Genomic DNA, 15,382 nt, shown 5'->3' on the forward strand with positions numbered 1-15,382 from the left:
AAAATTAAAATTATAGATTAAAAAAAAGAAAGGTAATGGGGAACCACTGAAAGTTTCTGAGAATGTGAATGATGTGTTTCTAACTACATTTTAGGATGGTAATTCCAGCTCTATTAGGTTTGAGCGGGCAAGAAACTCAAAGAAGACAAGTTAGGAAGGTATTATAATACATAATGGTCTAAGCAAAAGGTGACTGGTATCTAAAGTTATGCAGAAAAAAAGAAACAAATATGAGATATTTTCTAAGATGAGCCAATGGGTCCAGTAAGGATTTGATACTAAAGACAAAAGAGGAAGGAGTAACAAAAAATAACTGATGGCATCAATTGATACAGATACACTGCAGAATGATTGAGGACATTGGGTAAAGGTGATTAGTGACCACTGAGGGAGCTTTTTCGGAGATATGAAGACAGGTGGGGTGATCAGGCAGCTGCTCCTAACCAAGTTTTTATGCCATAGATCCTTTCTCAGTCTAATGAAGGCTATACACCTCTTTTTGAAGTAATGCTTTTAAATGCATAAAGCAAAAACAGAGACTGCATTACAAAGAAGCCAATTAAATTAAAATAGTCATCAAAATATGTAAAAATGTGATATAGTAAAATATATGCCTTTTATTAACACATTAAAATAAGATGTAGCAGCAGACCTAATAACTACCATGATTTTGAAGTAGTTAAAAGTAAAAATGATATCTCAGAGTATTTACTTCAACTGTAACATGATAGGGAAACATTTATGATTTCTATGGATGACACAGTCATATATGCTGTTATTAAAATTGGACTTTTGCTTACATTCATAATTGAGGGAAATGGTAAATTTCAATCAGAGGATATGAATATAAATACATAAATTTTTTCCCATCCAACATCACAGAATGCTCAAATTCTATCCATGGACCCTCTGGGGAACCACAGAACACAGGCTAAAAACTCCCAGTTAAGGAATAAGTGTGTGCTGAAGAAGAGATGACAGCATATGTATTCTTTTAATAAGTTTGGCAGGAAAGGAATAAGATATAGAAAGATATTTTGGTGGGTAGGGAGGGTAAGATTTTTTTATTCTTTCTTTTAAGAACTTTAAACCAGGAGAATGGATTTAATGGAGCAGGAGAGAAAAAAGGTATGCCCACCTATGTACAAATGAAAGACTGGGAATAAATGAAAGGACAATAACTTAGAGGAAAAAAAAGAAGGAATAGCAGTGAATTGGGAAAACAGAGTTGGTTCAATGAGGCAAACGTTGGCCCTACTTTAGCCTCTAATTCTCGGTCAAAATTAACCAGGCTACCACCCTCAACCCTGCAGTCCTTTCCCAGCCTCCACAAGACCCAGAGGGCCAGGACTGACTCGGGGTGAAGGGTGAAAGGCGAGGACAAGCACCGCCGGCAGGGAACTGCCAATGTTCAGGAGCAGGAAGTGCGTTCTTGTTGCTCTTCTGCATCCTTTTCTAATGCATCTTCAGTCTTCTTTCCCAGATCTCAAGACACCTAGAGGCTTAATGCTGCCATTTGGCCGTCTAGATACTCCCATCCTAGTTGCTCCGTCCAGCCTCCCTTCCCGCAAAAATCAAAACTCCAAAAGAAAGATCAGTGAGGGCACTGTGATGTTTATATGATTAAAGTAATTATTAAATATTTAAGTATGAAAGATTCTTGAGGAAGGGGCATAAGTACAATGGATACTCTAAGGATGGCTTGTTAAACCAAATGACTATTTATTTAGATAAAACGATTGATGAAAGATTTTTAAATATAAGAATCTTAACGTAATCCTGGTCTCTGGACCTCCTTCCTTGTCGGCACCTTTCTTCCTCTGCACTTGTGTGTGCATGTGTGTGCATGCGCACACATGTGCATGGAGAGAAGGGGGTGCAGGGAGGACAGAACCAACTTACCTCATTTCTCACTCTTGGAAGAGATTCTTAAGCTTTTGGGTTTAGTAAGCAAAAAGCTACTTTGTTGAGAAGCAAAGATTTAGCAATAGAACAAATTAATCAGTCTTTAGACCCAGTATTTCTTTTTTTTTTTTCTTTTTTGGCCATGCCACGCTGGCATGTGGGATCTTAGTTCCCTAACCAGGGATTAAGCCATGCCCCCTGCAGTGGAAGCACAAAGTCTTAACCACTGGACCACCAGGGAAGTCCCTAGACCCAGTATTTCTAAAATAAATAACTGATTGTTTTTTTTATCTTCTAATTCTGATTATTTTTTTAAGAGATAACACAAAAAGTTGCGGAAGAGGTTAGCACACATTGAGAAGAAAATTATTTCAGGATTTTGATCAAATATAAATCCATGTTGAACTGGATTAGCTTATATTAGGTGTTTATCATAAAATAGTATTCAATCTATTAAAATGCACATAAAACTTAAGTACTCATTTGCTATCAAAGTGGGAAATAAACATTTATGATCTACCTGTTATTTTGAGGAATGCTCAGGCCCAAGACTCAGCACCTGGTAGCACTCTTGCCAAATTGGCATTCTGGCTTCTGGATATCACTCAGGAATTCCAAAGTGTTTTCTCTACCTGCCACATCTTCACTCAGGTGCTCTCCCAGCATGGGATGGTCTAGAAGCTAAGTTGCAGCTGTCAACCTGGCACGTGCTTCCCAGCCAGCTAGGCTAGCAGTAAAATTTTCTACATCAACCAAACTCACAGAATTAATTTTGTGAATTTTATTCTTATAAGACAACCCCTGATGTTTTTTTTCAAAATCACACTTATACTACCTATACTCTAAACCTAGTCTCTCTCCTAGTACAGAAAATTTTTCTCATTTGTGGATCAGTATTTGACTTCAAACATTAGCTGCCTCTAATTCCCTACTGAGGTTCTTATTTAAAAGGGAGGGATTAAAGACCTTAGGACCTAGCAGAGCCTCTATTTAATGTAATCAAAAGACCTGAAAGAACACTGAAAAATAGAGAACTTAATGGGAAATAAAAGAGCAACAATTTAAAGCATTTTGTTTTTCTAACTTATAGGGATCACTAGAATTGTCCACCATCCATTTTAAAGAATGTGGAGTATTTTCTATAATTCTGTCATTTCTCTTGGCCAATTTATTCATCCCATCCATAAACAGGTCAGGGAAGAAGAACTAATTTTTATTTCCAAAGCTTTACAATTTTGGGGGTGAGAGTATTTGAAAGATGCACCCTGAAATACTATAAACTGGTAAAGAGCATAGTAGGGCCCATGGAAAAACAGAGCTGCTGGCTCAACTTCCAACCCCAGGAAATCCTAGAACACACACAGAAGGGAGCACACAAGCGCCAAGAGGTGTAGAGATCTGCAGGCAGAGATGCCCCATTTAAGGAACTCAAATACTTTTCAAACAAACTTAGAAATCAGCTTATTTTGAAAGTTACACCATCCTATCCTTACACAAAGATGACAAATAGCCCTGACAATCTAAAGCTTTAGATTTACTTCTTTTATCCACAGGCCTTAAATGATGATGATGGCATTAAACTCCAGGGTATATGCGTATTTAATCAACAACAGCAACAACAATTAAAATGGCCCTTATCTGAGGTACTCACAGAGTAATTGCTAGGGACTTCTTGACTTCAAAGATAAGATACAGAGGACGTTCGTTCGCACTCGACTGACCAACTTTTTCAAGGCCTTTAGGAAAAACTCAAACATAGAGAATGGAAGTATACTCTGACTATGAGACACAAAAATGAGAAGTCAGCATCTGATAACAAAAAAAAATTTTTTTAAACCCTAAAACTCCCAATATCTGTACATTAAAACTCTCTTCCAGATAACCCTGCAGTTAAAGAAAAATAAAAAATAAAATTACGGACATTAAAAATGGATGACAATAGAATTATAACCTATGGGATGTGGCCAAATTAATACTCAGTGAAAAAATTAATGGTGTAAATGTATTTAATAGAAAAAAGAAATAAATGAATTAAACATTTAAATTAGAAAGGTTAAAATAAGCAAACAAGCCAAAATAAAGGTAGAAAAGTAATAAAAGTAAAAGCATAAATAAGTAAATTAGGAAGCAAAAAAATGTAGAAATGGTTAATATAATGGAGAGCTGGTTCTAAATATGAATGAATGAATAAATTAATAAATGAATAAGTGAATAACTTCCTAAAAATGTGACCAAGAGGTTGAGGAACTCTACAGATTAACAATACAAATATAATGTTCAATGAAATGGAAGGGATTCTTTGCATAAATCTTTATGCCAATAAATAAGAATCCATAATTGAAGCCAATTTAAGAAAAGGTTGTAAGTGAATAACCATGGAAGAAATAAAAACTTTGTTAAAGATTTATACCCTCTATTCCATTCCTGACAAAGAATGCTACACCTATTTTTTCTATGGGTGTGTTCTGGCAAAATCCTTTATTACTGAGATTATTCTAGGGCACCTAAGAAAATAGAAAGTATCCCAACTGGTTTAGGAGGCTGGCCTAATTATGACAAAACCTAACAAAGATGGCACCAAAACCAATCAAATATATGTATAATCTTACTTATACTTTATACAAAAGTTCTAAATATAAGAAAGGTAAGTTATATAGTATATTCAAATTATAACAATACACATTTACCCAGTAGATTTCATTCTATGATAATAGATTTTTCTAATATTGAACACTGTTAATTCAGTTCATTTAATCATAAGTATTGATTAAAGACTCTTGCATTGGATGGGTGTGGAAGATGAAAGAGACATAAAGAATCAAGAACTTCTAGATCTATGTATGGTGTGAGCAGCTGAGAAGATGGTAGTAACATTTATTAAAGTGGGGAAGACTTGGAAAGGGACAGATTTGGAAGGACAAAAATTCTGTTTTAGATAATTTTGTTTCAGATACTAATAGCTATCCAAGTAGAGCTGTCCCAAGACAGCTGGGTAAAAGAGAGAAGTCAGTATTGGAGATAAAAATTTGGTAGTCATTAGCATGTAGGTGGTATTTAAAAATATAGTTTTGCATGGATGGAAAACTGTACAAAAAAGAAGAGAGTCCAGGATAGAAATTTTAGTAACCCAACAATAGAAAGACACTACCTAGATCTGTGAATACCATATCTTCATATAGTATATGTTGCTATACTTAATCTTTTTTTTTTTTTGTGGTACGCAGGCCTCTCACTGTTGTGGCCTCTCCCGTTGCGAAGCACAGGCTCCGGACGCGGAGGCTCAGCAGCCATGGCTCACGGGCCCAGCCACTCCACGGCATGTGGGATCTTCCCAGACCAGGGCACGAACCCGCGTCCCCTGCATCGGCAGGCGGACTCTCAACCACTGCGCCAGCCCAATCATTTTTTAAAACATGCTAAATCAGGACTTTGGTACAAAAATTATTTAATAAAAACCTTACGATATCACAGGGTGGGTTTCCTGCTAGCCTCTGAAAACTTCAGTTTCAGTAGCACTGTCATATTTGTGATTTGTAAATTATTTGAATCTTTTTTGGGGGGTAGTCATTTTTAAACAGTTTTCTGAAAGATGCCTCAGAAGCTGAGTAAGGAGGGCTCTGGGACTATGACCCTAAGACTTTATTTGAATAACGGTTTTAGTCCAAGGGGCAAATTTGTTTCATTTACTTTAACTAGTATTTTATAAATATAATGTAATAGCAGACAATGGTGAAAAGTAAACTGGGTCTCAAAGTCTGTATCACTGAGACAAGGATGGAATAATTAAGTGGGTTGAAAGCAGCAAAATTTCAGCCTTACTGACATTTAGCCTTATTTAAACTGACTGACTGTATGTTCAATTTAAAAAGAAGAGAACAAGAGTCAAATGCTGAAAATATATTTTTGAAGATGTGCCTAAAAGATACTTAGGAATTTAACAATTTAAGGGAATTCTCCCATAATATATAAATCTATTTTCAAGTTTCTCACATTTAGCTTTTATAGATATTTGCAGGAATATGTGTATGTAAGCAGGGGACACCTATGTCAGGAAATAATAGCCACTGGCATTTAAAAAATGAAATAACAGGGAGAAAGACCCAGTAAAATAAGAAATAAGCTCAAATGCCTACTATCACTGTTCTATGGTTTCAACCAATGCAACAAGACAAGAAAAAAAGTTGAAATAGTTTTTAAAATTTATATTATTTGGGGGTCACTTATAATATATCCTGAAAATCAAGAGAGTCAACTGAAAAAGTATTGGAACTAAGTCCTACAATGTAACTAATGGTACATAAAAGATGGTTATTTAAAATTGACTAACTTTCCTTTATACCACCCACTACAAGGTATAAACTATAGGCATACCAAGTATAGAATATAATGAGGTGAAATCTCATTCATAATTAATAATGATAGCTAACAGCTCTCAAGGGCTTATACCTCAATGTACATTATTGGTTAATAGCCAAAACCATGATATTATATGATATTATCATGATAATAGGTACTATCATCACAATTTCACAAAGAAACTGAGGCTTAGGAAAATATAGGAAATTTGCCCATGATCACACAAGCATCAGAACAGGAACTCAAACTCAATCTCTCTGACTCTACTGAAGGAGCTTCTTAGCACTATTATGTCATTCTTGTTTATCAAATTAACAAAGACAGGCTGTGTAGGGAAACTGTGATGGGTGCAGAGAGCGACACACATGCATTTCTAAGAATATAAATTGGTGCAACTTTTCTAGAGGGCAATTTGCATGATCACATCTAGGAATTTGTTTAAAATATATTCATCAATGTGTACAAAGATCTATATACATGGACATTTATCACATTGTTCACTATAACAATAAAAATATTGGTCATACTCTAAATACTCAACAATATGAGCTTGATTAAATTGCAGTATTTGAATGTGTTGAATGCCATTCAGCCAATAAAAATAATCTTTTAAAAGGATATTTAATGATACAGGAAAACATGGTATATTGAATGAACAGCAAGAAACAAAACTACATATGCATACAAATTTTTTAAGGATGTGTTTATATTGACTAGGAGATTTTAAAAAAATGAAAACATTACCAAAACTTTAAGTTATCTCTATGGGAGAATTATAGATGATTTTTCATTATCACTTTTACTTTTTCTCTATTTAAAAAATGTGATAAAATAAATACGTTAACATATTTAACTCAAAATTTAATTTTAAAAGATAAAACGAAGTAGTCAAAATAATAGAAATGCACTTTGGAAAACATATCTCCTATTTAAAACGATTTTTTCCTACGCATGATATTGCTAATTTTAACATACTTTATGACCACAATTTTTATGTTACTTAAGGCATTTTTCTATCTTAGCAAAAATAGAAATAATGCCTACTTTATCAAAATAGATAATTTATTGCACACTTCCAGCATTGTAGATCTGTACTAATCGTTTACAATTACAGCAAAATTCAAAGAAGTATCTAATACATAAAATCGCCAACTCAGTGGGGCAATTCAAAGAAACGATGACTTAAAAAACGTCTAAGTCAACAATGAGGCGGCAGCCTCAATTATATGGCAGAACTGTTCCCTATAAATATACAAAATAATAAAAATAAATTATAAAGTAAAAGCCAAGATTTGAAACAGACTAAGTCACAGAATAAGGATAAAATTAAGCCCATGTAATTTTGAATAGGAAATGAGTAGATGACTAAGAACAAAGAACAGAAACTAATTTTAGCTTCACCCTAAATGACATGAAGTAATAAATTTGAAAGCCCTTTGAAAAATCTAAAATATAAACTGACATATTGAAAGCAATAACAGTAAACTTGATTTTTTAGGTATTTTTCATCTGGTAAGCCCAACTACCCAGAATACAATTAAGAGCCAGTGAATAAGTACACAGAAAATAAAACAAACAAACAAAATCTCTGTCTAATCAATTCAGTGAATACTGCTAAGTCATTTTATAATAACATTCACTGCCTTCTATGTGCCAGGCACTTTTATACTCATTAGCTTAAATCAGTAAAAACAACTTGCAAAGTAAAAGAAATCAAAGAGAAACTGAGTTTTGTCTAAGGTCACAGCCAGTAAAGGACAGAGCTGGTATTCAAACTCAGGTCTCTCTGATTGTTAGAGCCCCAACTACCCTCTCTGAAAGTGCAATTTCTCAGTTCTCCAACCTAGACAATCTGCGAGTCCTAAAGGCCTTTAATTGCTGCCTAAATACTTTTATGTTAGCCATAATATTAGCTGTTGTCATTCAGTTTCACAGTCCATAGCAGTTATCTTCTTCAAATTAGAGGGAAGAAGTGACAACTTCAGCAAGGAACAGCTAACAGCAAGGAGAGAAGACAAAAATCATTAATATAAATCAACAGAAATCATTGAGTTCTGCTGTCCTCACCATCTTTTTTTTTAAAAAAAAGCAAAACAAGCATTGCTATTTAGATAGGATAAATCAGAAATCTTGATAACCCCTGTTCTATCACCTGGAAGATAGGCAAAACAACAGTATAAACTTTATACAATTGTTGTAAAACTAAATTAGATAATGTAAGTAAAGTGCTTAATACTGTACCTGGCACAAAGTTAGTGCCCCATAAATATTAGCTATTATTATGCTTCATAATAAGTGAAGTTATAGGCTACACGTTACTTGAAGGTAGAAAAATATAATCCATGTATTTAAATTTTTCCATTTAAAATAGTTAAAATGTTTTGTTCTTGAAAGACTGTAAGACTAACTTCTAGAAATTCGCCTTTATAATATCCTTCCCCAGCTAAGTGGGGTAGATAAGGGTAAATGCCTATGACCACTCAAGAAATCACATCATACATACTAAGTTAATTTTAAAATGTTTGGGTACACCAATTGTGTTATTTGCTCTACTGATTACTGCGATCATCTCGTAACCATCTACTGACTTTTGTTCACCCTAACACATCAGCAGATCCATTTAAAGAACATACTTTATGGCCTTTAACAATAAAAACACATTCATGAAGTATCTACTAGGTATTAAACACTGTAGAAGACTTGGGATAAAACAGTGTAAACCAGAGTCCTTGCCTAAAGACTACAAACAAGATAAAGAAGATCCTAGGCACAGTATAAGGTACTGTTATAAACATTTTGTATTATCAGTTAATCCTTATGACAAATCTATGCCCTAGCTAGTATTTTTTTTTTCTGCTTTATAGATGAAGAGCAGAGACACAGAAAGCAAAAAAGAAATAAAGAAGAAACAGTTAACTATCACCAAATATACAAGTGTTACAGAGGGATTTAAAGTATTTTGAAAACACAGGGGAGTAAACAAATAATTTTGCCTAAAGATGGGTGAATTTGAATTAGAAAATGCTTGTATTTTAAATTTAAAACTCAAGTAAAAATTCTGTAAAGTATAACTACAGGAATAAAAAATAGAGTGTTTATCAAAATATTTACAGAAGTTATTTATGGGTAAGAAGATTCCAGGTGGTTTTACTTTTCTCTTTGCTTCTTCTTAATCAACCTGCCTACTTTAATATCTTAAAATATAAGAAAAAAATCAGCATTAAAATTAGATATTAATGTTCATCTAACAAACTGTCAAAAATTTTACAGTTAATAGTTCATTCAAACATGGAATGAAATCAGCACTCTCACGCTTTTCTGACAAGTGTACATACCAATACAGCTTTTCTGGAAAACTTTTTGGCCATCAAAGACCTTAAAGCTTATTCTCTTTGATCATTACTTCTAGGAATCCATCCTAAGAACACAGATGCAGAAAAAAAAAATATACTGGGATGTTCAACTAAAGCATTATGATTTTGAAATACTGGGGGAAAACAAATGTCTAACTGAAACAGGAGAATGATTAAGTAAAATGATATGCTCTTAGGAAGAAAATGTTTGAAATATTTTTAATGTCATGAGAAAATCCTTAGTGAATGTTAAATGGGGATGGAAAGGTGGGGCACCAAGCTCTATAAACTCCCAAGAGAGATGATTCTATTCTATAGTTTAAATCTCACAATAATATATTTATTAACATGTATTAGGTTAAAGAGACCTTAATATTTGGTACTTAGCCTAAGTTGGGACACCTGCTCTGCCATTATTAACTGTGAAACCTCTAGCAAGTTATTTAATCACACTGTAGTTTGGTTTCCTCATCAGAAAAAAAAAAAAGCATTGAAATACTTCTTCATAGGAGTGCAGTAAGTATTAGATGCATTAATATATGTAAAGCACTTAGAACAGTGCTTGGCACAGTAAGTGTCACCTACTATTATCAATCTTAACCTACAATGGAGTAAACCCAGTGAGATCTAAGCTGAGGCCTGAATAATGAGGTGTGAGCCAGGCAAAAGATGAGGGGGTACAGGGGAATAATGTCCAGGCAAGCAGGAAGAACTTGGGATTAGAGATCTAATAATTTATCTTAAAGGCAGAATGCTTTGAGTGTTCAGACATCTGCTTATGGGCTTTACTTTATGCTAGTTCTCTGGGCATAAGAATCATCATGCATCTCTTAATTTTGAAACGATGTGTATCAACATACGAACACACACACACTGACACACTTTTTACAGAACTAAAAATAGTATCACAGGAAGGCAGAACTGCCCAGTGGTTAAGGGCATGAGTTTCAAAGTCAGACTCAGGGGATTAAACTCCCTCTGCAATTTACTAGATGTGTGACTTTGGACAACTTATTTAAACTTTCTGTGTCTCAGTTTCCTCATCTATAGAATGAAGATAATAAAAGCAAGCAAAAGCATGACATTAGCACATCAGTGCACAATACACAATAGCTACTATTATGTCAGCTATAAAAAACAAAGATGGAGAATTGATATCTCCACATCACAGATCTGAAAGTTATCTTTATGCCACTGGATCCAAAATACAGTGTGCCACAGCAAAGGAAACCATGAAGTAAATGAAAAGACAACCTACAGAATGGGAGAAAATATTTGCAAATTATGTAACCGACAAGGGATTAATCTCCAAAATATATAAACAGCTCATACAGCTCAATATCAAAAAAACAAACAACCCAATCAAAAAATGGGCAGAAGATCCAAAGAAGACAAACAAATGGCCAAAAGGCACATGAAAAGATGCTGAACATCACTAATTATTAGAGAAATGCAAATCAAAGCTACAATGAGGTATTACCTCACACCCGTCAGAACGGCCATCATCAAAAAGTCTACAAATAATAAATGCTGGAGAGGGTGTGGAGAAAAAGGAACCCTCCTACACTGATGGTGGGAATGTAAATTGGTAGAGCCACTATGGAGAACAGTATGGAGGATCCTTAAAAACCTAAAAACAGAGCTACCGTATGATCCTACAATCCCACTCCTGGGCATATATCTGGAGAAAACCATAATTCGAAGCAATACATGCACCCCCCCCCGCAATGGTCCTTACAGCACTATTTACAATAGCCAAGACATGGAAGCAATCTAAATGTCCATCAACAGATGAATGGATAAAGAAGATCTCATATGTTTATACAATGGAATATTACTCAGCCATAAAACAAGAATGAAATAATGCCATTTGCAGCAACATGGATGGACCTAGAGATGATCATACAGGAGGCATATCAGCACTTAAAATACAAATTTTTTTAAGAACATTTGGTATTTTTGAACCCCAGAATCACGATATTTTAGGCTTAAATTTGAATTTCTGATTTAACATGCTTCTGTTACTCACTGACCTTCTTACTTAATATTTTTCTTTCCAATAAAAACTATACCCTTGAAACCATCTTTGCCACCTTAATCATCCACTACTCCTATCATCCGGGGAATGCTCCAGACACACTAGATCACCTACTCCCTGCTTTCCTTGACTCAGGGTATTCATTTGGAAATGACTCCCACCTTTAAGGCCTGGCATGCCACCTTTCCCAGTGCCTGAATTTCCTACTTTTTTGCTTATGGCACCTAGAATATTCCATCTAGCTTTATGTGCTCTCTGTTAATAATCTCTCTTCTTTTAGAGGTCAGGGTCCTTATACAGTACCTAGATTGATACTAAATAATTATTTGCTGAGGTAATAGAAGTTTACCAGTCTCACATGAACAATAACTGCCAATTAGTTTACAATCCTACATTCTAATTCTAATACTAAAATGATAAAAAAAAAAACCCTCCTACTTAAAATCTTACGTTTGCTTCTTTAAAACTGCTATCAAATAAGAATGCGAGTAGAATTCTTTTGAATATATGTAGAAAAGCAATGGAAAGCACTAAAAGGGTATAAAATGATATAAAAATGGTATTAAAAACTATAAAATGATAGCAACACTTTTACATGTTACAGTAATTAAAATTAATGTAGAAAACATTGTGGTGTGCTAGAATGAAGACAAGGTAACCCCGTTGTAGAATGAGAAAAATACTTAAAAAACACTATATCCATTGAACACTTGGGGTTCAATTTGGCAGATGTAATCCATGAAAACATAGCTCCAGAGAAGCCAGTAATAGGATAATTTTATTAGTATAGTAATTAAAACAAAAATGTAGTAAAAGGAAATGACTAATAAAAACTTCCATCAGCATACAAACATTCCAAGTTTCTGTTTCCTATCCTTTAATATTTTCCATTATAATAAACTAGTTTCATTAGACTTTCATTAGTAAAAGCACGTTAGGGCTTCCCTGGTGGCGCAGTGGTTGAGAGTCCGCCTGCCGATGCAGGGAACAAGGGTTCGTGCCCCGGTCCGGGAAGATCCCACATGCCGCAGAGTGGCTGGGCCTGTGAGCCATGGCCGCTGGGCCTGCGCGTCAGGAGCCTGTGCTCCGCAGCGGGAGGGGCCACAACAGTGAGAGGCCCGCGTACCGCAAATAACAAAAAAACAAAACAAAAGCAGGTTAAAAAAATAGTGGCCTCTTTTTTGTTGTTGTTTTATTTAAAAGTTCATTTTACTTTACATATAGAGTTTAAGTACTTGTGTGATGACCAGATGCTAGAGGTAGAAATGTAACCTACTTTGAAAGCAAAATCCATTGTTAAACTAAGTAAAAATACTCAAACATTTCAAATCATAGATACACAGTTACTAGACCATTCTGATGTTTAGGGTATCTTCAAGTAGACAGATTAAGGTAACTTAAAATCCAAATACCAAATTGGAAGAAAGCAGGTGAATAGAGAGGCAAGTCTGAAATAAGCATCTTCCTGGGGTTAGCAACAGTAAGACAATTTACAGATATTTGGTGAAGCTATCCTTATATTCGAACAACAGATAACACCAAAATTGAGAAATTGTGACTAAAATTAATTGCATATGTGATTAAATAAATGGAAGTCATACCCTCATACTCTAAATATATTAAGACTTTAAAAATATATATAACACATTACATTCCTACTTCTTGTGGTTCTCCAAGGTCCAAAAACGTGTATAAGGCATATCCACTGTTTTCTGTTTATAATATATATTAGAAAAACTAAATGAGGAAATGAGTGAAGAACTGATGAATTTTCCCAAATTTCTAAATCTACTGAGCCCCAAGTATCTCTGCAACTATTCTAAGATGGTTAAAAAAAAAAAAGAAAATCTGAATCAATAAGCGCCTCACGGGCCTGGGGATATTCCAACACATTCTTGCAACCAACAGGAAAACTTTCCCTAAATCTGGATTAGTATTTCTTCTCTTTATCACAAAACACAGAGCACAAACCAGGATTGATAACGGTTACCCAAACGGCAAGAAATCCAGTTAGGGTGATCAGTACTTGGAAGCTTAGGCTGTTTTTAAGGTCTTGAAGGGGTGAAGGACGAGACAGTTGAGGGAGGAAATGCGGGATTCATTTCTCCAAGTTATATTTGTAACCCCTCTTTGTAGCAGAGGGGGGTTTCTCCACGGCCCGCCTGGGGGCGGCGGTTTGGCTGGAGGGATGGATAATAAAAGCTAATGGCTAGGGCTGGATCCGAGCTGTCGGATGCTGCCTCACTCCCCCCCCCGCCCCCCCACCCCCGCCAGCGCGCGAGGTCTGAGCCTCAGGAGCGGGACTGTGGGTCCATTTCCATCCGGGGCGCCCGGGTCCGCCTCCATGTTCGGCGGCCGTGCCCTGGGGCGGCCGGGAGTGGACCGAAGCCCTAGGCCGCGGGGCCGGAGAGACCGGCCTCCCCTCGCCCGAGATCCCCGGTGGGGCCGGCTCTGCCGCCCGGGAGGATGCGCTGGGCTATCGCTCGACCCCGTCCGAGCCCCGGGAGCGGCCGGGGCTCAGGGACTCGACTTCCAGTGGCCCGACCCGCCTGGGCCTGGAGATCTGCCGGCGCGGCCGCCCCAGCCCCGGCCCCTCCGCCCGGCGCTCGGGCGCGGCCTCCCGGCCCGCGGCCCTCCCCTCGCCCGGCTCCCTCAGGGCCACTGTCGCCGCTGTCAGCCCCTCCACCCCCTTTCCGAGGGACAAACCTGGGGGCCGCTACCCGGCATGGCCGGCCCCGCGAGGAAGCGGCGAGCCGGCGGCGGGGCCCGCAGCAACAGCAGCCACTTGGGCCCTCCCCGCTCGGCGCCGCGCCCGCCCGCCCAGCCCGCGAGCCCTCCCCGCCGGCCGCAGCCCCGGCGCCCCCTCCCCCGGCTGGCACCACTCGCACCCCCCACGCGCGCGCACCCGTATCTGTTGCTCAACCTACGTGCAGTCTCTTCTCATCAGCCATCACCACATGCCCTGGAAGCGGGGCCGCCCCGGGACCCTCCGGCGGGCGGCCGCCTCTCCTTCAGCCTCTGGCCGCCGCTAGGGCGCGGGGCGAGTGGGAGGCTCCCCCATGCCGGCTGCGCGCACACCGGCCACACGCCGGGGCCCCGGCTCGGCCCGCCGCCCGCGCCGCTGCTCCGCGGGGAGAGCGAGCCTGGATCTCCCGCTATCGCCTCGCCCCTCGCCCGCCCGTAGCGGCAGCCGCAGCCGCTGCGCCGCTTCCTCCTCCCCTTTCCTCTTTTCCTTCTCCTCCTTCGCCTCGTCTGGAGCTGAGGTTGGCAAACCAGCACCTGCTGCTGGAGATCACCGAGAACTGAAACAGGAAACCCCGAACCCAGGGGAAAACCCGGGAGGCGTGGGGAGGGGTGAGGGGAGCTGCTGGAACCTGTCGGGCTTGGCCCGGCCACTGCGGCTGCGGGAGGTTCCCGCGCCGCCTCTCCTCGCGCCCAGCCCAGGGGTCCCGACCTCCCCGCTCCGCTCCCCCTGCCCGGGCCGGCGGCGCCTCTAGGCTCAGCTACACCTCCTCCACCCGGCAGTACCACGGATCATTCCCTGGGTAGCAAGGAAATCGAGCGGCTGCCTTCCTTTCCCGTGCTGGTTTGCTTGTTATCAATATTCCGTAATGGGGAAAAACCACACCCGGCATTAGCAAGACCAATGAGGGAATTTAAACAAATGAAGCTGTTGGGATTTTACCCAGGGGAAGGACTTCTTTCAGTAAGGAAACTGGCCTTGTTGGAA

The 15,382-nt window shown here is 38.4% G+C and overlaps 1 protein-coding gene across 2 annotated transcripts in view; it reads right to left on the reverse strand.

Annotated features, from left to right (window-relative positions):
- Window positions 1–14,763, reverse strand: part of ZC3H12C (zinc finger CCCH-type containing 12C) — a 65,547-nt gene extending 50,784 nt beyond the window's left edge. The window contains exon 1 of one of the 2 annotated variants that reach the window (XM_024131254.3): window positions 14,580–14,763. In XM_024131254.3, the coding sequence (XP_023987022.1) occupies window positions 14,580–14,603 (24 nt within the window). In that variant the 5' untranslated portion in view covers window positions 14,604–14,763. Of the gene's footprint in view, window positions 1–14,358; window positions 14,429–14,579 lie in introns of those variants that run through there. The other variant, XM_024131255.2, reaches the window with a different exon arrangement.
- Between the last annotated feature and the right edge of the window lie 619 nt (window positions 14,764–15,382).

This window comes from Physeter macrocephalus, chromosome 16 (genome assembly GCF_002837175.3).
Source record: "Physeter macrocephalus isolate SW-GA chromosome 16, ASM283717v5, whole genome shotgun sequence".
In the NCBI taxonomy this organism is placed as follows: domain Eukaryota; kingdom Metazoa; phylum Chordata; class Mammalia; order Artiodactyla; family Physeteridae; genus Physeter; species Physeter macrocephalus.